Raw genomic sequence first — 27591 nt, forward strand, 5'->3', positions numbered from 1 at the left:
GCGTTTAGAGCCCCAGGAATTGGGTTTTCCCGGGGCTGGAAAGTGCTGTCAATTCTGGCAGGGGGAGGGTCTAAATGTCAGATCTAGCAGGGGGAATGAAGGGGGCTCAGACTGGGTCAGGTCTGGGGAGTTAACTGCTCTGGAGGTGGCCATCTTAGGGGTGTGTGAGGTAAGCATGGGATAGGTTCACTAGTTACTGAGAAGTTAGACTATGTATTATGTCTAGCATTTACTGAGAAACTATTTAATCTCATCGCAACAATGCAAACTCGCCGATTTAAAATGAGATTTTAGGGGGAATCCCAACATAGCCGAAATTCCCAGTGGAAAACTCAATTTCCTGTGCAATTGCTTTGGAGTCTGCTGAGAATGGGATTCCACATGGGCCCAATGCACAACTCCCACCTACACTGCCTGGCCATCAGAAAATCTGCCACATTACATACAGTACTTGCACTTTTTACCTTCTGATCTCTGGCTATGAATAATTTGTAAAATGCACCAGATATAAAGGTCCCAATTTAAACCTTTGTGCCCAATGATGAGAGAATGTCAATGATACTGGGATTGAAGATTAGGATTCCTCAATTCAGACCCCCTATGAAGCTTATGCTAAAAACAGGCAGAGCTTACTTAATATTGAAAAGTGGCAGCTCAATAATACCCTGGGTGCAATGACTTACTTTCAACTCCATCACAGGGCAATCCACTGCCAAGCAGCATCATCATCTTGGCAGGAGAAGTCAACTGGCCAGAATAGGCCTAAAATAGTACCTGTTTTTCAAGTCCTGGTTGGCCAGGATATGCAGGGGTGCCAAGCTGATCTCAAATGCCCATATCCTTCCTGACAATTGTGCCAACCTCTCATTTCTCCAGATCCCATCCCATCCCTCTCCCTGACTGCTGGCAGTGTTCCTGCAGATACTAGCTGTAGCCTCATATCATTAATCTGTACTCCTGCTCTCTAACTAGACTCTCAATCTGGCCAGCTGTAGAAGGGAGTCTGCACTGATTCACCTAAATGAGGACTTGCCATTGAGATCAGCCTTGTTTCCATGCCCTCAGCCTTGCCGGATTTGGAGTTCTCCCCCAAAATCTCCCACTCCACATATACCCACCAGGGAGGCGATGGCCTAGTGGTATTACCACTGGATTGTTAATCCAGAGACCCAGATAATGTTCTGAGGACCTTGGTTCGAATCCTGCCACAGCAGCTGGTGGAGTTTGAGTTCAATTTAAAAAATGTGGAATTGAGGATCTAATGATGACTGTGAATTCATTGCTGACTATCAGAGAAAACCCATCTGGTTCACTAATGTCCTTTAGGGAGGGAAACTGCCATCCTTACTTGGTCTGGCCTACATGTGACTCCAGACCCACAGCAATGTGGTTGACCCTTAACTGAATTAGGGATGGGCAATAAACGCTGGTCCAGCCAGCAACGCGCTCATCCCGTTAATGAATAAAGGAAAAAAAACTGCCCATTAATACATGCCATCCGAGTTATTCAAACAAAAATGAACATGCTGCTTGAAGCTGAATTGAAGCGCTAGTTCGTTCTCTCTGACACACAGTCTAATATCAAACAAAGCTAAGCCAGCAGTAAAAGCGACTGACGCCTGATTCTATACTCAATCAACCACAGGTAACATTAAATGGCAGTAGGCTGAAGTAAACTGGCCAAGTAGGATGTCTGACAATTACCCCTCACATATTGTCAATTACTAACTCTATAACCAGTGGGGAATGAGTAATCCTTATTGAGCACACCAGGTTAGATACACACATTCTCAGAGTGACAGATTTTAGGACACTGGCTCAGACCTATGCTTTTTAATGTCACAGACTACAGGAAATTGCATTCATCCTCTGCTGAGTTGAAAAAGATTAGAGGGACAGGATTTTTTTTGCACAGAGTATAAGCTTTTATAAACACATCAATTACTTTTCACTAATGTGTCCACACCAGCAACATCAGAGGTTTGAAACTTGATCTCAGCTCAGTTAGCCTATCTAAATATCTTCAAAGGAGGTGGTTTTCTAAAGACCAAGATAGTAATAGGCACTGTTAGGACAAAGCATGCAGTTCTCACTGTGGAATCTCTTTTTTTTTTAACTAGTTCATTGCCAATTCTACACAAACCTAGTGTTCGATGAGCTTTTATGTCTTTTAACTTGTCAACAATTCATTGTCAATGCGCAATGCTTGCCCATCAATCAATCAAGTAATATTAAATGGAGAGCTTCATCCTAGCAGAATACTATATCCTCGACATGTGTGAGTTATTTCCCTATTTAAACATCAAACACATACATTGTCAGGAAAGTCCAATACAATAGATATCGGTGTCATATAAACTTGTATTATGCCATGTCCTAGGACTGGATCTGACTTATTTCTTACTTTCACCTTTATGGATGATTCCTGGCCAGATATCAAGGGCCACAGGGTGGGACCTGGTGACCTTGGAACTGAACTGTCAGTTCTGAGAGGTGAGATTTTTTGTCCAGTTTTGGAGATAGCATTCTATGTGTGCACTGGTCTCAGTATAATACATATGACAATATATTATAATAGGTCATATAACAAATGGGGAGGCAATAACACAGTAGTATTATCACTGGACTGCTAATCCAGAGACCCAGGTAAGGCTCTAGGCACCTGGGTTCGAACCCTGCCATGACAGATGGTGGAACTTGGATTCAATAAGAGTCCAATGATGATCATCAATCCATTGTCGATTGTCGGAAAAACCTATCTGGTTCACTAATGTCCTTTAGGGAAGGAACAGCCATCCTTACCCAATCTGGCATATACGTGACTCTGGAGCTGAGTCCATGAAAAAATCAGTAATGATCTTATTGAATGGCAGAACAGGTTCGAGGGGCCAAATGGCCCACTCCCGCTCCTATTTCTCATGTTCTTATGTACAATTACTGAGCCTGTTCACTTTAGGGACCTTGCCACTAACTTGTGGATTTGGAGGATGAAGGGACACTCCTGAAGAGGGAGAAAAGGCAGTCACACTTTGAAGTGACTAAAGCCCTCTGCAAGTAGTGCTGCACTTGTGGCTTGAGCGAGACACAGTTATCTGGGTAAGCCAAAGGAAACCAGCCCTTGCCATCAAGAAGGAAGCAACCACAGAGTTACACCATCTGCTGGTGTCTGAACATCAAAGACAAGGATAGTCTGCCCATGGACCCAGATTCTACAGTTCCCTGCAGTAAAGAATTCTACAGATTTACCACCCTCTGAGGTAAGAAATTCCTCCTCATCTCTGTCTTAAAAATGGATGACTCCTCACTCTGAGATTACATCCTCTGGTCTTAGACTGTCCAAAGAACCTTTTCATATCCAACATGTCAAGCTCCCTAAAGAGCTTGTAATGCTCCTGGAACTGTTCTGTCTCTTTAACCCCGTTCAAGCTTTCCACGATTATGGGTGAAACTATAACCTTTACTCCAGCTAAATCATTCCCCAGGAATAAGTCAATTCCAACCATGGGTAATTTCTAAATAAGTCCTGTTCCCAGTGATCCAATTAACAAGCCACACTCTTTTAATTTATTTCATTCAACAGACCTGGGATACACTCTCCACTTATCCCATTAATTAGCATTTTGGCATTCATTTCACTCTCTGGTGGGAATACAATTCCTTCTGTTGCAAAACAGTGTTGAGTAGCTCCAGTGCTCCCTTAATATCATTAGGATTTTAATGGCATCATATGAAGAAAACTGAGCTATTTTCTCTTTTGACATAAACTCTTTCCACCTTTGATCTACCCTATTCACCTCTCCTGCACTTAGCAGTGTTTACCTCTGTTTTCCTGATTGTAGTTCAAAATGCAAATTATCTGGGGTGTTTACGTTTTGAGTTGCTGTTTTATGGACTCACTCTTACAAACCCCAATAGGTCCCATCGGCTTTCATTGCCATGTCCAGCATTCTGAACAAGGGTATTCCACTTCTTTACAATGGAAATATCTAAACATTTGATTTTTACCTCCACCATCAGCACCTTCTGTGTCTCCATTTTTGCTTCTTGATGCTTGATCTAGTGACAATGCAGGATATTTATCTTTTGCTTTTTGCACGACCCTTTTCAGTGGAAGGAGCAAGTGCAACGTGCCACATTTCTGCTGGATATGAAAGGTTATAGGTGTCAGCAGCTCAGCATCTGCCCCGGTCAGCTGCTGCTGTTCCCTCCCTGACACAAGTGAGACCTACTGACAAGGTCCTGGCTAATTGAGGGCCCTTTGAAACTCACTGTACTGTACAGCCCCTTGCTCCTCCACAACAAAACTCAAAGCTGCTTCAGGGACTCTAAGCCATTCAATTACCAACAAAAAATGAACGAATCATACTTTGTTTCCCCCTCTTGGTTACTCTTCATTTCTTTTAGTCTTCAAATTGTAATTTGTTTCAAGCACTGAGCTGGTGACACTTCATTTCGGTCATGATCTACTTTTGCTTTTGCAGCCACCTAGTGGTCTATCCTCAAACATCATCAAGGCCCAGCTCCATGTGTCTATTCTCAGTGGAAGTTCATTAATCAAATTGTGATGAGTCTATGCAACCTTGAGAGAAGAAATATGCACCTGATATGGATTTAATCATTTTCCAAGTGATGTAAAGCCACAATCTAATCCCAGGTTTGACAGGGCTAAGGGAATAACTTTAAATGTTAATCAGCATGCTTCCACAGAGCAAATCATGGAATCCCTACTGCGTGGAAGCAGGCCATTCAGTCTGTGGAGTCCACACCAACCCATCGAAAAGCATCCCACCCGGATCCCCACACCCCTATCCTATCCCTGCATTTCCCATGGCTAAACCACCTAGCCTGCATATCCCTGGACACTATGGGGCAATTTAGCATGGCCAATCTGCACATCTTTGGACTGTGGGAGGAAACTGAAGCACCTGAAGGAAGCCCACGCAGACACAGGGAGCATGTGCAAACTGCAGACAGTTGTCTGAGAGTGTAACTGAACCCAGGTCCCTGGCGCTGTTAGGCAGCAGTGCTGACCACTGAGCCACTGTGCTGTCCCTAGATCCGAGTGAAATATGGCCATTTGGAATCAAACAGATGTGGATTGATGCTTGGGATCGGCATCTCCAAAGCAGTATTTGGCTAGCAGAGTAATCTGCACTGTTGGTCTTTCTGTTGCCATATGTCTGGGTTTTTGTCAGATTTTCATTGCTTCCTGCTCGGTTATTTCACTACAGCCATTTATTCATCCTCTGCGGCCGGATTCTGTTACTGTATCATTCTCATACTGATTATCATCATCACCATTTTGGTCATTTGCTCACATCTCTCCTCTACCCAACACAGATAAGAAGCCTTATGCAAATGGAACAAAAATGGCACTTCCTTACTCTTATAGTCTAACCTCTCAGATGGTGTAGTGTGTGTATGCACTACCTTATTCAAAGCTGAATCAAAGAGACCAGAAAGGTCCCTATTCTCATCCTTCTCTGTGCTAGGTTAACGGGTCTGAACCAGAGTGGCAGTAAGACCTCTACACTGAACCTATTGCCCAGGCAGGGGAGGGATGCCATATCACCCTCGATGATACAATAATAGATTGTTCACTATGCTCATCTAACTCGTGCTTAAATATCTACCCTTAACATAAAGAGCATCCCAAGGTGGGTTACAAAAATAAACTAAGAAAACTGACATTGTTCCAGGATGTGGGAGATGCAGAATATTACTTAAAAGTCAGAGCTGAAGAGGTGTATTTTTTTAATATATTCATAGAACATGGGCATTGCTTGCCAGGCCATCATTTGACGGGCAGGTAAGAGCCAACCAAATTGCTGTGGGTTTGGTGTCACATGTAGGCCAGAACATGTAATAACGATAGATTTCCTCCCTTCAAACAGATCAGTGAAATTAAGGGAGTTTTTACCAACAGTTTCAATTCCAGATTTTTCATTGAATACAGATTTCACCATCTGTCATAGTAGGTTCTGAAATCATGGCCCAAGACCATTAGCCTGGGGTTCTGGTTTAGGAGTCCTGTGACATTACAACTACATTACTGCCTCCTCCATGGGGTATCTCTTCAATTAAACTGCAAATGAAATAGAATACGTAATACAATTAACCAACTGGCTGATTAAATGTAAAGACAATGAGTGAATGGAATTATTATCCTACAGTTTTGGGCTTTCCTACACTGGCCGTCAGCATTTTCTCCAGGTATGTTTATGTGCTGTCACATTGTGCCATATTCTGACCTTAATAAGCAACTGTGATTTAGCCTATAATCAGTGAAACTTTTAAGTACTGATGCATTTTCTAGCAAGCAACATGAGATAATGGTCAGAAGGTGGAATGCTGCTTGATTCCCTCCCCAAACTCTCCTCTAGACAGTAATGCAATGGGATACTGAAGTCTGGAAGCAGATATAAAGCGAAGCTAGAAGGCTTATTGTCATCTGGATGTTCCTTCAACAATTTGTTTGTTTTCAAAACCACTGGTCCTGACATTTCAGTTTCCTGTTCTGTCCAATTGTACAGAATATTCTGAGTTCAGATCAGTTATGATCTTGTTATAAGGCAGAGCAGGCTTGAAAGGCCAAATGGTCTATCTCAGCTCCTATTTCATACATTGGTAGGTTAGTTAACATTTCAGGTCGATTATTTGCAGCAGGGTTCAATGTGCATCATGCCTGTATAGATCAAGTAATGAACAAATTATTCTTCCACCTCCTCACGATTGTCAACAATGGCCTAATGCTCCATCTCACTCATGTCCTCTCCTGTTGAAACCCTCATCTACAGCCCCTGTGCTCATTACTCTACTCACCAACTACTCCACTCCTTTCCTCTCAATATCCTTCAAACCCAACTGACCTGAAGCATCAACTCCATTCATCCCTCCACAGAAGTTGATCATAGTGCTGAGGATTCCCAGTATTTTCTGTTTTAATTTCAGATTTACAGCTATACTTTGCTTTTGTTGTAGAGAACATCCTGCCCTCTCTCCGAGACTGATTAGTTCACATTTTGAAGGCAAACTAATTTACGGCACTGTGACACTCCGTTTGACTGGGTGGCTGCAACATGAAAATAATATTTGGATTGGGTCAGATCATCAGCCTTCTGTTGATCAGAGAAATCGAGGACTGCAGCATAGGTTGTGAGAAATGGAGTGGAGAAGTCGATGAGTATGAGAGAGACTGACTAGTGTCACGGTGGAGAGCTTCAAAAGAAGTTTTGATTGAGATCAGGCACAGGGAAAGGCCAGCAGTAACAGTTGTCAGAAAGTGGTTGATTTTATTGATGTACTGAAAATGAACAGGGTAGGATACTGGACATAATTGGTGCTGATTTCAACCAAATAGTTCACACGTTCAGTTCAATGGAAACTTTTAACTGACATACTGCTAGCAGTATAGGAGGTTATAAGCGTACAAAGTCAAGGTTACAGGCTATCAAAACCATCAATAAATGTCACAATTAGTAAAAACTGCAATTAAAAAGAACATAATACAGTTCAATTAGATGAGTTCACTGATACACTGTCCTCCCACTCCAGGAATTGAAGCTCAGCTCCATCCCAAACTGCTGGAATGAAAGAGAACTTCTTTGCTAGTTGTGAGCATCTTCTGGGAAAAAGAGGCTCATTTTCGATCCAGTTTCCCAAAGCACAAACTCCACTTCACTTAGAAGTTGCAATATACATGAAACCAAACTGGGTGTGATTTTCCCCTCTCTCTAGAGGTGGCGACAAAGTTGTCAAGCAAGTGAAATATTAGGGCAAGTTAACCCTGGACACAAACTCACCCAGTCCTTGACACTTCACTAGCTAAGGTCTCGACAAGAAGATCCATGGATGACCTGCTTGATCCACCAATTAATGCCCTTAAGTGGTCAAGCGGGCAATCGGAGGCACAGATAAATGGCAAGAGGGTGGCCTGTGGAAGCCACCTTCTCCCCTTGCCACCAACTTCCTTGTGCCCCATCTCCCCATGTCACCAACACAGGAATGATATAAAAAGTAGTTGGTTTCTCGCAGTTGGATGTGCCAAGGACTAGGCCTCAACTGACTGACTTTTGGACTCAGAAGCTGCTGGCCTCTGACCGGCTGGGAACTCAGTATGCCAGTGTTGAGGCCTGTGATTCTCTGAGCTGATTGGTGGGTCAGTCAGATGGTCTTCTCAGTGGTTGGGGTGGCATGTTAGTCATTATCTCTTACGCTCACCAAACCCCCGCCAATCCCGAATCTCCCCACGCACAAGAAAAAAGTGAGTAAATTCCATCCACTGATACATTTTAAAGATAGAGAGGAGAAACAGGAGTTGTATTTTCTGTGCTGTTTAATATCATTTGACAAGGACACCATCATTCACCTTTATTTGAGGATGAAGAGTCTTGTTTCTTCATTCTATCCTCACGCTTCACTGATTATTTTTTCCTGTGAAGTCAGATGCACCGCCAGTGCTTGAACAACCTTATTTGCCAGTGAAGTGAAGGAATAGCAGAGTTTCTGATTGAGCAGCATGCTCACAACAAAGCCCGTGCTAATCATGAGTGAGTCTGGCTGAAGTATATATTACTGGACTGTGTCATTTCTTACCCATCATAACGATTGCAAGGACAATATCACTGACTTCCTGCATGAACTTCAATCCAAACGCCAGTAGAAATCCTCCAATCAATTCGATCCAGCCCACCGTCTTTAGGTAATTCATTGGATCTACCTCAATACCCGTGTCAATTAAAGGGAACACTTCAGCGAACTTCACAAACTCATCAACCTATGAAGAAACAACAAATAAAGGGAATGAAAATCAACAACATCTTGTGACAAGACAATGCGGCATATTGGGGAGGCTAAGTAAGCAAATAAGATCCAACCCCATCAGCCCAGCTTTACAATGAAATCTCTCTCAAGTACTACTATCCTTTTAACCCAACTGTACTGTGAACGTAATTGGCATCAACTAATCATTTATTCAAAACATAGAGGTTGGTATTGCAGTGCCAGGACAAAGTGGGTGCTGCCCTGTCAGAAATGCCAACTTTTGGATGGCACATTAAACAGAGGTCCCATTAGCCCTTCAGTTCGTCTGAAATAATGCAGTGTTATCTTTTACAAGAAAAGCAAGGCAGTTTACCTATTGTGCTGAACCATATTTATCCCTCATCCAGTGGCTAAAACAAATGATCTGATCATTTTCTTTTTGTTGTCTATGAGATTTTGCCATGCACAAATTGGCTGCAATATTTCCAATATTACAACACTTGCAAAGTATATAATTGGTCGTAAACATTGTTGGAAAAAGGAGATTATGAAAAGCACCAGAGAAATGCAAGTCTTTCTTTCTATAAATGGGTTCTACTGGACATTACACTTCATTTGCATTTTAAGGTTGCGCCCCTTGGAAACTTTGACGTAGTGATCAATCTGCCTCCATTAAATTGGCGCAATCCTCCAAATGATCTTGTAGCACAACGGATAGCATTCCCACCCCCGAGCTCAATTCTCCAGGTTCCATCTCTATTCCAAGACTCAACAGCTACAGAAGACGTGGGCATAATGTGGCCAAACAGACTTATTGTTAATCTGCAAATCTTTCCAAATCGCCTCTGGCAGAGGTAAGAGTAAGAGAGACTCCTGTTTCCCCATGTTTGATGCAGAGTGTTGCCCACAAACCACAGTCCCTTGTGACAGGGTAACCAGCACCTTGTTCAAGGAAAACCCAGCAATGGAAACATATATTAGCATATGCCTTCACTGCTTCATAAGCCAGGAGGCATGGGAAGAAGAAATTTTCTTCAAATGCATTGTAGTGAATTCTCACGTGAACAAGAGTAAGATTATGACTAAGAGTTATCACTTGACCAATGGTACCTGTCTTCTTGCAGCCAGCATGGCTGTCTGGTGCTAGTTGGTAGCTTCCTCCCTAGGGCATATAGAATGGGGAGAATCAAATGCTCAACAAGGAGATGGCTTTGAATGTTACAGAACGCGCTTCTTTTCCATCTTGTGCTTGCAGTGACCCCTGGACTGGGTATAATGTAGTCAGCAGTAGACACTCTGCCCCAATCCAGGAAAGCTTCTATTGTACAAATGTATGAAGTAATAATGCCACAGCAGCCATCCAAACAAATCTTTCAATAAGCTCCCTAATATGGTAACCATTGGCCAGTGGAAATTGGGTGCAAGTTTGTACTGCGAGCCAATTCACAAGTCGACCTGGGCTGCCACTGAGAGGGCTCAGTTCATATACAGCCAGTGTTCTTTGAGCTTGGTCTGAATTCAGACAGACAATAGAGATGCAAATGCAATATCTGAACAGAGTTCACCACCTAGACTCCAGTCATGCAGACATACAACGTACTTGAATGAGACCATTGTCACTTGTATTATGATTCCAGCTGATGGTAATACTGACAAGTGAGCTTCAGGAATGGAACTTGACTTGATAGATCATGTTTAGCCTTTACAGATGGTTACTGCGGTGGTTAGTTCACATGAACATATTCACATGAGGCTGCAAATGTTCTTGAATAAAAGAATAGTGGACTATTACATAGAAGAAAGAAAAATAAAAGCTATATATCCTGCTATATGAGACAGTTACAAAGATCTTAACATAAACAACAAAAGTTTCAACATGTTTCCCTGCACCATCCTTTTACAGAGAATCAAACCCAGAGAAATCTCAGTCCTATCTCAATTCTTTATAATGCCTTCCTTAACTGACTCTTCTCAGTTATTTCCTTTGGATTGCTGAGAGTTTTATGGCTGCTTTCATATGCTGTTGGAATGAGCCTTTTTCAATTCTGACGGCCTAAGCTCCTTTTCAGTTCAGATAGTGGAGCCCTCTACACACTCTCACAACCTGGATTCTTCACAAACTTCCACCATGGTGACCGGTTCTTCTAATTTCAAAATTTGAACCTTCTGATTTAAAGTCAAAACGAAACTAGTGGCGCTGCATTATTTACCCTGCCTACCATAAACTCAGCAGTTTAAACATTTTATCCAATCCCTGCACAGGTGTATGATTAGGCACTTAACAAAAGTCACAAGATTCTTGGAAATATGTATTCAGGTCACTATTTGAATGGATTTTCTGATCTCTCTTGAGGAAAAACCTACACAGCACTGACTAAAATTCATCTGTCTCTATTTTAAAATCCAAATCCCAAATGATACTGATGTATGTACAAACAGACACTCTATTACACTTATTCCTTTTCAATGAATTTCAATTACAACTTTAAACACAGAGAAACTTGTATTGCAGAGAGAGAGATTACAGGCAGCTGTAGCCTGTTATGAAAGAAGTTTTATTCCTTTTCTTGCTTATGGAATGTTAAGGAGAAGGATTTCCTATTTTTTCTGCTATTTTTAAGCAATATAGAACGCCCCCCACAGTCTGGAAACAGGCCATTCAGCCCATTGAGTCCACACTGACTCTCTAAAGAGCATCCCACCCAGACACACACTCCTATGCTATCCCTGCATTTCCTGGGGCTAATCCACCTAACCCACACATCCCTGACCACTATTGGCAATCCACCCAACCTGCACATCTTTGGACTGTGGGAGGAAACTGGAGCATCCAGGGGAAACCCATGTAGACGCAAGGAGATTGTGCAAATTCCACATAGATAGTCACCCAGGACTGGAACTGAACCTGGGTCCCTTGCACTGTAAGGCCGCTGTGCTAAACACTGAGCTACCCCACTTAAATGAGTGTGCAAAGCTTTGGTTCTTAATAGCTAACATTCAAGTTTTTACCCTTTCCCACATACGCAGCCATTCATCCCATTCCGGTCAGAGTTCCTTTGCTCAGAAATGACCCTCGACGTTTGATCTATGTTCAAAGTTACCACTTGCAGGGCATCAGCCACTGACAATGGCTGCTGTAGTGCTACCGACCACTTTCTGAATTTTCACTGTCCATCTGCCTGGCAGAATTCACCGTTTTGGTCATCAAACTGAAGCAGCGACCTCCCGGTGTCAACTCATTTACCACTATAATCATGCATCACATTAGCAAACTGACACTGTTTATTGCAAACACATAACTTTTAAGTAAGATCCCCTCTTCTGACAAAGGAGTAGAAATCCGAGCTGGAACTGCTGCTAGCCCATTAGTATCTCATTAAGTGGCAATTCACTATGCAAATGCTTGTTTCTTAAGAGCTACAAATCTTTGTGTACTGTTTCTAGTGCCGTGGTTAATGCATTCATTGTGAAATAGTTGCCAACTGATGCACACAAGCATTTGACTAAAATATATCAAGCACGGTGCAAAAAATAGCACACGAAGAAATATCAACTCAAAATACTTATTCATTTTCTGATGCTGAAAGTGGTAGCAGATACCAATGTCCAGCACAGATTACCAAGGAGAAAGCCAAGGGCCAAGAACGCAATCCGCATTGCAAGGAGTTAAGGCGTCTGCACACTGAATGCAGGTCACATCCTTCAGGATAAACTGCTTTATAACATGAAGAGAGCACATTGAAATAAATTCAATCTGCTCCCAGTAGCTAGTGCCTGACCTCACTGTGAAACCATTACGGAAGGAGACAGAGTAAAGATGCAACCTGGCAGCCCACTGGGAAATGTTGGAGCATTTAAAGATACAGTGGTTGCACAAGCAGCAGTTTTGGAACAGTACTTCTTCTCCTCGATTTTCTAATATCTTTTAGGGCTTGATAGCTTTTTCAAATTATACAATATCAAGGCACAAAGCAAAGGATGTGGATTGAGTGATGGAACAATACAGACTTCAAGCCTAGTTTCTGACTGGGGTTATAGTAGATATGAGGCTGCAGACGGAATTACAAAGAAGGCACCTGCAAACATACATGTAAACATACTACTTAGGAATAGGAATGGGCCTCTCAAGCCTGCTGCATCACTCAGTAAGATCATGGCTAACTTATTACTCCACATTCGACCTCCTTTTACTTTTCATGCGCTTGTTTATTAAGAATCTAACTGTGCCTTAAAAATAGCCAGAAACGCTGCCTTTAAAAAAGTTTCAAAGACTTACTAGCCTGAGAAAAAAAACTGTCCACATCTCTGTCTTAAATGGGTGACCCCTTCCTTATTTTTAAACATTGACCCTGAACTCAAGATTCTCACACCTGTCAAGACCATTTAGGATCTTGTACAATGCAATCAAACCATTCCTTACTCTTCTAAATTCTAGAGAATACACATCTAACTTGTGCAACTTTCCTCATAGGAAAACCCAGGTATTAAACCAAGTAAATCTCTACTAAACAGCTTCGATGCATTTCAACCACAAAGAATTTCAGCTACAGCTTTAAACACAGAGAAGCTTGCACTGGAGAGAGAGATTACAAGGAGCCATGGCCTATTATGAAAGAAGTTTCTTTCCTTTTTTTGGCTCATGGAATGTTTAGGGGAAGAATGTCCTCTTTTTCTCCTATTTTTAGCAAAACCTTAAACGGAGCATGCAAAGGTGTAGTTCTTGATAGCTAAGTCAAGGCACTACCCTTTCCCACATACCTACATGCTCCTTCCATTCCTATCAGGGTTCCTTTGATGAGAAAATCTTCAACTCAAATCTTTAAATAAGAAGGCCAAATATTGCACCCAGTATGCAAATGTGGTCTCCACCAAAAACTGAATCTTACACTCCTTACTTTTTTCAGTCCATTTCCCCCGCAATAAAAAAATCTTTTAGCTTACCAAATTGCCGAATCTATTTGCATACTAACATTTTGTGATTCACACAATAGGACACCCAGATTCCTCTGCACCTCAGAGTCTGGCAATCCCTCACCATTTAAACATTTGTTTTTACATTATTCCTGTCAAAATGCGCAATTGTACATTTTCCCACATTATAACCAATTTGGCAGATCTTTTCCCAATCACCTAACTGCAGCCTTTTGTAGCCTCCTCACTTCCTCTTCACAACCTACTTTCCTAACTACCTTTGTGTCATCAGTAAATTTAATGATCATACCTTCCATCCTTTCATCAAAGACACTTGTTTAAAATAAAGCTCCAGTGCTGATCCTGTGATAGATTTTTTGTTACATCCTGCCAAGAACAAGATGACCCATTTATGTCTCAGCAGCCAGTCTTCTATCCATGCCAATAGGCTTCCCCTGTACGATGAGCTTTTATTTTCCGCAATAACCTTTGATGTGGCACCTTATCAAATGCCTTCTGTAAATCTAATACAGTATATCCACCAGTTCCTCTTTATCCACATATTACTTCTTTAAAACACTCTTGACAGATTAAGAAAAGGCTTAATAGGGAGTGGCATGGTGGCTCAGTGGTTAGCACTGCTGCCTCACAGTGCCAGGGACCTGGTTCAATTCCATTCTCAGGCGACTGTCTGTTTGGAGTTTGCACATTCTCCCCGTGTCTGTGTGGGTTTCCTGCAGGAGGTCCAGCTTCCTTACACGATCACAAAGATGTGCAGGTTAGGTGGACTGGCTATGCTAAATTGCTCATAGTGTCCAAGGATGTTCAGGCTGGGCGGATTAGCTGTGAGATTTGCAGGGTTACAGGGATAGGGTAAGGGATGAATCTGTGCAGGATGCTCTTCAGATGCTCAGTGTAAACTCAATGGGCCAAAAGACCTGCTTTCACAGTCTAGGGATTCTATGATGTAGATTGGTGTAACATGATTTTCCTTTCACAAAACCATTATGACTCTGCCTGATTACCTTTATCTTCTCTAAGTGCCTTCCTTTAACATTTTTAATAACAGCTTCTAATATCTCCATGATGATAGATGTTGAGCTGACTGGCCTGTAGTTCTCTACTTCCTGACTCCTTTTCGAATACAGGAGTTACATTTGCTATTTTTCAATCTAATGAACATAGGGAATTTTGGACAATTAAAAGCAATGAATCAATTATTTCAGTGGTCATTTCTTTTAAGACCCGAGTGTGAAGTCCATCAGGAATCAGAATCAGGATCGGAATATCCTTTATTGTCAAATGTACTCCAGTACAGGAGTACAGTGAAAGTTTCTACAATGGCTGTCCTTAATGGCGCCATCTTTGGTACAAATACCTAGGTACAAATCTTACAGAGTAAACAATAATGTTGTTACAGAGTAAAAGAAGAATATAGATTTGCATGAAACAGTGAAAAAGTCCGGAATGAATATAAGTGGCCATAAGTATGTAAGTTCCAGTCCGTATCTGCAGGCCCTGCAGCACGAGGCCATGGTGCTTCCATGTGCCGGTCTCCATCAAGGGCTCACTCCACCGCCATTCCAGGAATCGCCCATTCAATCCTCCGCTGCCAAGGGACATGGCACGTGTGTGTTCCACCACCGGGCGCGGCCTGCGCGCAGCCGTACCTCCAATAAGATATCACTTTTTCTTCTCTCCTTCCCCTAGGTGCTCTTGCCTGTCCCTGTGCAATCAGTTCTCAAATCAGTACAGCTCCCGTAGCTTGTATAAGTAAGATTCCTTTGGCTGCACCAGCGCGGCTTTCCCGAATTTCTTGCCCGTGGCCTCAGCGTGTATATGATCTACTCTATCTTTGGTCCCAGTGTGGTTAGTCCTGTGACCTCGCTGCAGGGCGGCTTGTCCAGCGCAGATTTGGCCTGGCCTCCACAGGCTTTCCTCGGCGCCTCCTGTCCTGAGTATTCCTTCAGATTCTTTCAGTGTTCAACCGGACTGTTCCCAGGCTTACTGCACTAACTATGGGTGTTAAACAAAAATTACTGACCCCTTTGCAGTGTCTTTCTGATGACCTGATACAAGTATCCTGTTTGTGATGCAAATTGTTATGGGATTATTTTACAAAATAATCTCAGAAGCCTTGAGGTACCGGTCAACAATCATTTACTGAGCCAGCGCTGGGAGAGTCTGCCTCAGAAAAGATTCCAATGTAGCACTCTAACACAATGAGGATTCATCAGAAAGTTATACATTGTAAGTCATGTAGACAGTACATGGTACAGATTCCAAAATGGTCTGTTTGAGACAAACACCTTAGTTATCACACATTCCAAAAGTGGCAAGGTAACTGTTCCCCCTGGTCTCACCACGCCGTGTCATTCACGGTGCCATTCCATCTCCTCTCCTTGGCCTGTGTTATTGTTGCTAGATATTAGTGATACTATCGAGATCTAGGTAATGTTCTAGGGACTGGTTTTGAATCCCACCACGGCAGTTGGTGGATTTTGACTTCAACCAAATCTGGCATGATAAGTCTAATGATGACCATGAAACCATTGTTGGATATTGTGAAAACCTATCTTGTTCACTTTAGAGAAGGAAATTTGTCATACTTACCTGGTTGGGCCTGCTTGTGACTCCAGCAGTGTAGGTGACACTGAACTGCCCTCTAAAATGGCAGCTGTATCAAACCACTGAAAAGTTTCAAAAATAAGGAATGGAACCAGAAGTAATGGCAAACTCAGCCTTGTCGGCACTGCAAAGTCCTCCTTACCAACATCTAGGAGCTACTGACAAATTTGGCACACCAGACTCACAAACCAGTCAACAAACAGCCTGAAATAGTCATACACACGGAATCAGTCCTACAGATATTGTCATTCCAGCAGAGTGGTATAAATTTGAGCATTTTTTTTGGGAGTGTTTCAAATTGACTCCAAAACCCATGAAATCTCATGGCATCAGGTTACATATGGGCAAAGAAACCTCCTGCTGATTACCACATACCATTTCCCCCACAATTGGAGAAAGTACCGAGTGTGGCAAGGACACAAAAAGAACTCTTGGTGGGGAATGCTTTCAATGCATTAACAGTACTGATTGAGCTGGTCAACTCCTGACGGGCATAACTGCCGAACTAGGTCTGCAGCAGACGGTGAGGTAACCAACAAAAGGGAAAAACATACTTGACCTCATCCTCATCAATCTGCCTGCCACAGACACAAGTGTCCATGTCCAAAGTAGCAGGAGTATGAACCATACAGTCCTTCAGGAGACAAAGTTCTGACTTCAAACTGAGGATATTCTCCAATGTGTTGTGCGGCACTATAATTATACCAAATGGGATAGATTTTGACCAGATCTAGCAACTCAAGCCAAACTGTACTCGAGTGCAATCTGCAACCTCATGGCCTGGCATATTGCCCACTTTATCATTACTATCAAGCCAACACTGGTATAAAAAAGGGTGCAGATGAGCATGCCAGAAGCAGCACCAAGTCTACTTAAAAATGAGGTGTTAACTGGTAATGTTACAAGACTGGACTACTTGTATGTCAAACAACATAAGCAGCAAGAGATAGACAGAACTAAACGATTCCATAACCCATAGATCAGATCTATGTTTTGCAGTCTTACCACATCTAGTCACAGATGGTGATGGATGGTTAAACAATTCAGTGGCAGAGGAGGCTCTACAGATATCTCACCTCAATGGGTTTGAAAGAGACAGTGCATTCGTCAAAGACTAGCAGCCTTTAGAGCATTTCTTGTAGGATTAAGAAAGCAGGAATGCTTCCTCCGAACCTCAGGACAGACTTTCACCTTCAACTTGTCAAATAGAGATAATGTCTAGAAGATTATAATTCAGTTTGTAATGCATTCCTCCCTTTTAAGCCTATCCCTTTGATAATTCCTTTACACCTTATCAGCTGTGACATTTCAAAGTCCCACTCTCTCTAGACAGCAAGCGAATTTACATCATTTTGGCTGTATCACTCCTCTTTTAAAGATATTGGAATGAAAATTCAAGATGTCCATAGGTGATCTGTGGTTATGATAAATGGTCATGATGGCAAGGCCACGTCAATCATGATGATTGCTCAATGATGTTGAATGGCAGCAACCAGCAGCAGGATGAGCAAACTGTCAAACAAGTGTGTATTTCCCCAGATGGGCAAATGATTACCAGACCAGGGCAACTTGTCAAATATTCAAAGAATTACATTTGCGCTTGAAATGTCAATTTTGTAAACTATTTTACCTGTTTGCATAATTATGAATTGACAACAAGTGGCTACGTACAACTATGCTTGAGACAAGCTGTTATTTTTGAAAAAAGGGGATGTTGTATTACAATGCAAGGTCAATGTACAACTATGTCATTAAGAGATATTTTCATGGTATCATCACTCCATCATGGTAAGCAACTTGAGAATACAGACATCTCATACTAAATCTTAGTGAGGGCCAGTAGAAGCACAAAATTCTACTGGAAGTAGCTCCTCTGTTATAACCTTATAGTGTAATATTTGCCAAGACATTTATGTGTCTGAAAATGCAATGGTGGGAATAAATTAATTGCAATAAAGATCTGATGGATTCTTCAATACCATGATATCCACACCCAGTTTCTTATGTTACCGAAGATAACATAAGCATTGTCTCATCAGGTAAAACTACCTTGATGGAGATAAACTCACACTCAAGCTGTGTTTTAAATGGAAAGCACTGACACACTCAAATCTCCTAAGAACTTCAACCTTCAAACCACCATGACACAAAAACAGTTACCTAGTGTGGGTGCTATGAAGTCTTCACGGATCTCGCACCTTGGGAAATGCAGTTCAGTTCCAGCAGGCAATCATGCCAAGCTGTTTGGTGTGAAAAGAGACTGATGAGTTAGGGGCAGATGAGTAACTGGGCAGTTCTGAGGAAGGCTCACCGGACCCGAAACAGTAACTCTGATTTTTTCTTCACAGATGCTGCCAGACCTGCTGAGCTTTTCCAGCAACTTCTGATGATTTAGGTACCTGACCATGCTATGGCAGCACTTCAACTGATTTTGTAGAGTTTGCCATAATATGGCACATATCAAGGCATAATTTGCCTGTAGGCTAGCTTACTCCAAATGGCAACAGTTCCTGCAAATGACATCCTTGTGAAATTCACAAGATGGAGTCAGTATTCTCATCACGGGCTGGTGGCTGAGCCAATGCCTTCCCGTATGTTTAGGACCTGCTGACTCATCCAGAATCCTTTTTAGTCTAGTACTATAAAAACATTTAAAGTAAACAAATATATTACAACGGGTGAAAAGAAATGGCTATTTCATCTGGATATTTTGTAAGAACATAATTTCAAGGGGAAATTCAATATTTATACTTAATGGGGGGGGAGTGGAGAGTGCTGATTGGTTCGCAATTTTTGCTTTCTTCTGGAACTTATAAGTATGAATGCAGAGCATCCTGTTCTTTGCGAACAGAAACAACATGTCCATGCACTCCACATGTTTCAACTCAACTAAATATCGAAAGCCATTCACTGGTTCATTAGGGAAGTGCCCTGACAAATCAGAGATGACCTGTGCGGTTTAAAAAATTAAGAAAGTAAGTCTGTTAACTGTCAATCAGCATTACTGGATGCATTGTCCATGCCAACATTTTTAACAATCATATTCCTCTTGACAACCAATCGCACTCTCCCCTCAAGCAATTTATGTGTTGGTTTTCCCCTTGAATTTGTTCCTGCAAAATGTCCTAATGAATACAAGATTAAAAGCTTCAACAAAAGTGTCTTTTTTCAACAGTACTGAAATTCTATAAATGAGTATTAATATAGCAAAAGCAGTAATCAATTCACAGAATGCATTTATGTTAAAGAAGTTCCTTCTCCCAATCCAACTGAGCAATAAATAATGCCCTAAAGTCTCCTTGTTTCAGAGCCAACCAACTCTGTTAATCTGTCAGAAATGAAGTTCAAAAGCAAAATGGTAATCAATAGTCACATCTCAGGTGCCAAGACCTCGATCTGCACTCTTCGGCTCAAACTGCTGACAGAGAGAGCTATGAGCAGTCAAACCCTGAAACCATCATGAGAGGTTTATACCCTTGCTGGTCATTAATTGAGACTCAAGCTCTAAATTATGCCATATGAATATATTAGTAGATCAATGCTGAGCACATTGAGATAAAACACTGCCTTCTCTTTTAATGAAGAGAGAAATTTCATTCAATTTGGTAAATACTTGAACAACAGTCAACATCATTTTAAGGCCCGAGGCTTTAATAAACAACTGTCTGCACAGTGGCTACTTCCATCACACTTGGGTGCATCTACATTTACTCCACACGTGCAGAAATCATAACTCGTCAATAATTAGTCAGTTTTCTTCATAATTCTGTAAACACCAGAATGAGGGGGCTAGTTCAGAATTAGCAACCCAAATTATGATTAAGGCAAGGTGAAGTACACAACATTTTTTAATGAAAATGAAAATTCTGATATGTAATTAGCTTTAATAGGTGATATATTCACCAAAGTCTAGTTTTCATGCAGTTTAAATATATTTTGGACCAAACAACCTTTAGCAGCTATTTAACACAATGGGGGAAGCAGCACAAGAGCTATGTCACATCCCCCGACAATGCCTCTCATGGCTGATGAAATTGTTTTTGTTCACTTGCAATACAGTGAGAGATATAATTGCAAACAGGATCAAAACACAGACTGCTGTTCAAACAGAAGTCAAATTTGCTTTTCTAGAGGTAACCAAATTAAAAGGCTTTGCAGCTGTCTCAAGCTTACAAAAGAACTCATCATTGAAAGTGCAGTGGCAATGCATTGCACACTATATACAGATGGTGTAGCTGTAATGGAAAATCACAACTGATACAATATGCTTGTTTGCTTACAGAATTTACAACTAACAATGATTGGGTCCTGGAGGGACCCAATTTTGTAGGGTCAAATGTTACCTTTTCGTTAAAGAAAATATAACCTGTATAAACTAAATACAGATCAAAACTGTGCCTCTGCCACAAGGCTGATAGAAGAAGTATTTCCTAATAGCCATGTGATCTTACATCATTTTCCAATGATATAAATGTCCACATTAATCCTTACATTACTTGAAATAGATTCAAATCACTGCCCATTAATCGATGTAGAATTCAACAATCTGGTGGCAAGGCCAGATGAACCTCCCACTGAAGACTTAGATGGCGAAGTTTGTGATGGAGTAATGACAAAGAGCAAGTAATGGACAAGAGGAGAACACATTGCTGGTTACATACGAAAGAGCAAACAGCTGCCACTTAGTACTGAAAAACAAAGAAGAAAAGCAAAGAAAACCTCCAACTAGATGGACTAAAATCCCGTTCAGGAAGTGTATCCAAGCGGTTCTTTTCAGGTTCGGGTGAATATAATTGAGAAGGCTCGACCACATCAATTTGCTTAAATATGAATGTTTATTAAGTCATAATTGAGTATAATGTTAATAATAAATGAAAGAGAAAAGGAAAAAAAATGTCTCATGCCCTTCTAGAGAAAGCAACAAATCTCACACCCTCCTGCCCGTCTGGGGCCCTTCGATCAATGGCTGGTCTGGAGGAATAGGTTAGTTTATGGCACCATTCACGATCCCGAGCCAAGGCGAAGTCCCGCGCTTTGGAACGAAACTCTCTCTCTCTTACACAGTGTAATAAACAGCCAGCACAAAGAAAGCAGATACAAAAAACAAGACACAGCTACAGAAAAACAAGTTGCAGGTGCTGTCTTCGGCCAGTAAAGGAATGTTAACAAGACTCATCCAAGGTCATGCAGCTTGTTGAGTATCATCACCAATTTTAGCCATTCAGCCCATCCTGTACAATCTATCTATTCGTGCAGCTGTCGAATATCATCATTAACTTTTAGTCCTTTGGCCCATCATATAAAGATGTGCACCGCAGTGAACACCTAACAAACATTAGAAAAGCCAGCCCAAAATCAATAGATCATGCAGGTTACCTGCCTTCCTTCTTTTCCAGAGGAAGTCACAAACATTCGGGTTTTAAGGTTACGTTACAGGAAAGTAAATAAGATATGGTGGCATAACCAGGGAATAAAGGTCACATCAGAGTTTATTTTGGCCAATCATTTATTTGATTGTTAATGTTTGCAGAAAACATGTCTCAGCACTAGGTCTCAGTAGAAATAATGACTGCAGTTCACAGACATTTTATAAATGCAAGGCTAATATAAAAGCTTTGAGGCCAGATGTCAATAGGCATTGCTTAAGATCGAAGGGCCAAAAGGCTCTAGATCACATGGTTAGAATCATATTGGAAATAGATGCAGAAACCTTGAACATGTAATATTGGGTTATACTGACTTTGATAGTTAAACCTCTGGCAAATATGTCAAGTTAAGTCCACAGGTGCAGCTCAACTAAATTGCATGGGAAGCACTTTGCTGTAAGTATGAGAAAGAATAAGTGACCCAGGAGCTGCTCACTAGCTGAGCAGTGTCTGCTGAGAGCAGTGACTGAAGGTGCAGCTTTAATTTATCTGAGCCAGCTTTTCAGAAAAAAACATGAGAATCCACAGCAGAGGACAGCATTGCTACAAAAGCTTAGGAACAAAATCAGGTAAGATATCCTGATTCTTAAAATATATATTTAAAAAGGGACCAAATGTATCCTTTCAGAAATGTGGAATTTGTGGGGCAGGAATTAATCCCTAGATACTGCATTGTGGAATGAAAATAAATGTCTGAATGGACAGGCTGTGATGTTAATTCCACAAAATGCATCATCCAATGAGAAACTCTCCAGAAGGTGATTCTAATGTTGGAATAAGACAAGAATACCTTAAAGTAAGAAGTGATACAAGATTAGGAAATTTAAAAATAGAAATTACAAGATTGATCCTCTCTAGTATAAAGTCCTTACATATCGAAAACTCACAAAACTGCAAAGAAATATTTCAAAATCAAGGTAAATGTTCATTACCCTTTAAGCCCCTGAAAAATGAATTTATTAATACAAGCCACCATCTATAGATTCAATGTGAACACACCAGGAAATTCTGCCAGACAACAGCCCAAGTTGAGCAGTTCTCACACAGCCTGTTACAAGACCCTACTTATATCGCAGATTGCTGCAGTTCAGATTCTAGCACAGGGGTTTCCCAAATTATGAGTCATAAACCCACTGAGATTTTGGGATCACATGCTCTGAGGCTGCTGTGGGGGTGTTATTTTTCAAATAAGACCATGAGATAAATGCACTCCATCCTGCACTCCACAGCTTAACCACCCTCTCCACCTGCAGCTCAAGAATTAACCCTTGACCCACTCCCTCAAGAGTTAAAACACACACCTCCGCACACACAAGGTTACATAAAGGCACATCAGGGAAAGGTTTGGGAAGCACGGTTCCAGGATACTAACCTAACCTGCCCAAGCTGACATCTCAATTTGATATTTCAAGTGACTGCTGGTCTTCCTGTTGGAGATTTGTAGTAATTGGAATGATGGCCAAGTGGATCTCATTGACTATAAGATCCTTGACTGGGGCTTTTAACCTGGGCAAATCAGGGAGCCCTGGATGATAGATATAAACAAGGGATTCAGAATCTCCTCAGTCTAGGGACTAGCTGGTCAGAGGCAGTGTAATGTGCGTATTTAAATAAAGGGTGATTAAGTGACGGGATACCAGCCTCTGTGCAGTTATTTCAAGACTGATTAGCCAGATGGAGACCGTATTTGGAATGTCCAGCAACTGATAAAACAAAAAGATAACCATTCCTTTGCTGTTGAAGATCCTTTATGTAATTATAAAATTTCTTGTTGATTTTGATGTCCCTTGCAAGTTTCTTTTCTAATCCCTTTCTGTATTTCATCTAAGCTGCTTTGTGGCCCTTTTCTGGTCTATCTTGGGGGTCTGTGACCTTACTGGTACGTTAGAAATAGGGAGATGGGCACAGTGCAATTATCAGTTCTGATGGTAAATAGGACTCAATAATCCTGTGGTATATTACAGTGACGTTCACTGTCTGTTCCAACACTAAATCAACAACAGCTTGCATTTTATAGTGTCTTTAACACAAAAAGTCCAAAGAAACTTATCTTTGTTGAGTCATGAAAGGTAAAATTTGGATGGTTTGACCAAAGCCTTACCCATGGGATGAGTTTTAAAGAGGGTCTTAAAAGGTGAAAGAGGGATTTATGAATGTTAGATTATTGGGCCCAGACATGAATTATGAAGCACAAAGAAGTTTTGGGGATGGGGGGGTATGCAGATTGAAATTATTCAAACAGTATTTGGGAGTTATGGGAGGGGCAGAGGAATGATGAGGTCATTTGGGGGTGGCAGAGATTCAGACAATAACCCCTTGTATTAACATAGTGCCTTTACCTCAGCAAAATGCCCCAAGACACTTAACCATTTCAAATCATTGTTTTAAATTTGCAGTCAATTCAAAAAAGTCTTCAAAAGCTCTCAAATACGATTTGACAAATATGTGTGTTAATGAGAAATAAATCAATAGCTGAAGGAACCACATCTTTAATACGGCAAGGCATTTTGCACAGCCCACAAAAATGATTAAACGTTTCTTGCCCAGCTTTCTATTTTTTGCTCTGCCCTTGCCAAGAATTCTACTTCTGTGGGTAGACAGCTAATGGTGAATTTAATCACATCTGTAAATGTGAAAGGTCTCTGATACACGGTCTCAGTCACAAATAAATCCCATTTTGTTCAAAGTGTGTAGCCCCCTTTTAATTCCTCATGTAACAGTCACAGGTGGAACTTAAGCAGCAGCTCCCAATCAAAATCAACTAATTACATCTGACTTGCGAAGCACATACTCTTTTTGTGAAAAACTGTGACCAGAACACAGTGAGATAAGAATTTATACATACTCTTACAATGTTAGTCACATTTGTATTTTATCTATCAGAAGATAAGCTTCTTCAAGCTAATGGTTCCACTCAACCTTGTCTTTTCTTGTCTTGTGTTAATTTAATAACTTAAAAAAATTCCATTTCATTGACTGAAACCATCATTGACTGGCAAAGTCGTAACAAAAACAGGAACACAGCTGTAGGAGCGAAGTGTGCCTTTTTGAAAATAATATACAGGTGTTCCCACAGGAAGGGAAATGTTTATATGCAGGCTCAGTTCCTAAACCAGGCTCTGCTGTTTCACTGCCGCTGTCAGTGATGGTTCAGTCACATTGTCGCACCAGAACAAACACTATCTTGCTCTGGTACAGATATGCAGGAGTAGCCGATGTGTTGTTCTCTCCAATTTTCCATGTTTTCTTGTCAAACATTTTCGCATAACATTCTATCCTAGGATGGCATTGGCTTAGCTTATCTCTGTCAGAACATCAGGTGGGCCGCTACAATTGCCACTTGTTCTTTTACGCCAATAAGTTTCCTACACCTTATTAGTGTCCAATAACCTTGCTGAATTTATAGATGTCCAATGAAAACAAGATTGAGTTCATCTGTAGTCTGCACCACAATCAAATTGCCACTGGCACTCATTTCAGTGCATACATGAGAACTGGGCACAAATTGATTACTGCCCTAAAGGAGCCAACATCCTCATATCCAAAGGGTAAATCCTGAATCTGCTTTGTGCCTGTGCTGAGACAAGTAACTCACTGTTCCAGGCTGTGCAACATCAGACTGAGGGCATTGTAAGCTGATGTAATAAATTAGGCTGTCAGTTCAATGTGTACAATAACTCCAGCCTTACAGTCAGCATGAAGAAAACTGAAGCAATGTATCAACCTGTGCCAAGATAGCCATAACTCCAGACCATGACCAAAACTGATCACAGCAGATAAGTTAACATCTCAGCAGCACGCCAATTCAATTTATCCAGATCAAAAAGGTACGTGCAGGAATTGTCAATTTCGGCAACTTCAAACATCAGTCTGGGAATAAAGAGAAGTAAGTCTGCCTGCCAAACAAAGTCTACAGAGCAATAGCCCTCTCCACTCTGCTCTACTTGGACTGTGTCTACCAGCATCATGCCAAGAAGATCGATCATTTTCACTTGAGCTACCCTCAGAAATTGTTAAAGGCCAGGTGATCGGACCAAATACCAGAAACTGAGGTGCCCACCTGAGCTGGCATCCAAAGCATTGACACCACAATGAAAGAGTCAGGACTTAGGTGTGTTGGTGACGTAGCCAGAATGCCTGACACTCGCTCAGAAAATCAACCAAAACAGTGCTGTCTGGGGTGCACTTTCATGGCAGTCTAGAGGAAGAGTTGAAAGATCACTCTGAAGGCTTTGCTTGAGGAGTTTTGATATCGACCCCAAGCCCTGCAAGAAGCACCCGTGGATCGCTGGACATCATGCAACCAAATTAAGTAAAAATGGTGTCACCTCCTCTGAAAATACAGACAGGATAAAGGGAAATGGTTCACTGCACTACCACCACACCATGAAAATTCCAGATACTGAGGATGAAACAGTGCAATCCTAGTGACATTCGTATCAAGTTGGGCCTACCTACATTTTGGACCTTTCTCCTGCACCCTTTTTCAGTGATAAGACCTGATCTTGTCCACGAGACCCACTGCTTGTTTGTTAAATCCTGCCCAACACCTTTTACTGTCATTCACATCCCCATAACAGTGGGCATGGTAAATGCTTCCCCAATTCTGTCAGTCACCTCCCTTTCATCACCCCATTTCCATCACTAAAATATTCTTAACCTTTCTTTATTTGCAATCTTCCACTTTCCTTTTCTCTCAAGGTGCTTGAATGGGATATTGCCTCCCAAATCTGTATTTATCTTTTCTGCAACTGAAAGCTCGAACTTCTCCAATCCCCATATGTAGCTCCCCCTGTACAACATCATTTGAGTCCCTTGGCAGGTTTGCGACAAGAACTTTAAAAAATTGAATCGTATTAACGCTGGTTGGTGGAGGGGGGGGGGGAATTCATCCATATTTAATTACACATTTCATTGTTGCATTTTTTTTTAAAAAAAGAACGACTTCTCAATGCTGGAAGAGCGAGTAAAATCCCTGTTTATCGAAGTGGACCGCTTTCCAGCCCATGTTAAAGTTTGGATCAGTCGGTAAACAAGGTGCGGACCGAAAGAGAGCGCAAATTCAACGCTGCAACACATCTGGAAATATTAGTTACAGTGAAAGCAAAGTGCAGCTCGTTTACTGCACATTGATTTTAAAATGCTGCACAAGCCTCGAACTTTTTAAATTCCTCGAACCTTCTCTCGGTTAGCAGATACTGATTTAGAAATGTGTGTGTTTAAGCAGCATAAATCTCCCCAAAATGTAGCAGTTCTTTCTAACCTCCCCCCCCCCAACCAGCCGCCCTGGTAAATTCAGCGCCAACGTGGATGGCTGTGCTTCTGATATTCTCTGGGCTTGTAGGAGAAGCGCTGCAGCAGCTCATACCCACCGCCTCCGCATGCAATTCCGGGGAGATCCGATCCGTCAGCTTGATCGCTCCCGTCAGCATAAAGAACAGCCCCAACAAGACGCGAATAACCACGAACACAAGCGCCATGCTCGTCACTTCATCCCGAATGAAACTGGCAACAAACTGCAATTGACTTCTTAAAGGGCCACACACTTCTCTTTGGCAACCGAACAAAGACTGCCTCAAGTGTCACCTACTCCTCTGTCACTTTCTTTTAACTTTTCAAAAATAGATATTTCATTCATAAAATAACTTTGTATACATGCACAGCCACTCAAGCAGTTCCGTTCTTTTAAAGAGGCCTGCGAAGAAACGAACGAACATTGGAATGAAAACCGAAATAACTGCAGATGCTGGAAATCAGAAACAAAACCAGAAGTTGCTGGAAAAGCTCAGCAGGTCTGGCAGCATCAGCGGAGCGAGATCAGAGTTAACATTTCGGGTCCAGTGACTCTTCCTCAAGACAACTC

The 27591-nt window shown here is 41.6% G+C and overlaps 1 protein-coding gene across 1 annotated transcript; it reads right to left on the minus strand.

The window, feature by feature from the left end:
- Positions 1–8317: 8317 nt before the first annotated feature.
- On the minus strand, positions 8318–27217 carry LOC109930239 (transmembrane protein 35B). Its single transcript, XM_048613288.1, has 2 exons — positions 27101–27217; positions 8318–8776 (listed from the first exon to the last, which is right to left on the minus strand). Exons 1-2 carry the CDS (start codon positions 27206–27208, stop codon positions 8585–8587), a joined length of 300 nt encoding a protein of 99 aa, XP_048469245.1. The 5' UTR covers positions 27209–27217; the 3' UTR covers positions 8318–8584.
- Between the last annotated feature and the right edge of the window lie 374 nt (positions 27218–27591).

Source organism: Rhincodon typus, chromosome 27, assembly GCF_021869965.1.
Source record: "Rhincodon typus isolate 14 chromosome 27, sRhiTyp1.1, whole genome shotgun sequence".
Taxonomy (NCBI): domain Eukaryota; kingdom Metazoa; phylum Chordata; class Chondrichthyes; order Orectolobiformes; family Rhincodontidae; genus Rhincodon; species Rhincodon typus.

Excerpts from the sequence above, each read along its gene's own strand:
- LOC109930239 (XM_048613288.1), bottom strand. The coding sequence starts at position 27,208 with ATGGCGCTTGTGTTCGTGGTTATTCGCGTCTTGTTGGGGCTGTTCTTT. Across the intron at positions 8,777-27,100 it reads CGGAATTGCATGCGGAGGCG|GTTGATGAGTTTGTGAAGTT; the intron begins GTGGGTATGAGC and ends GTTTCTTCATAG.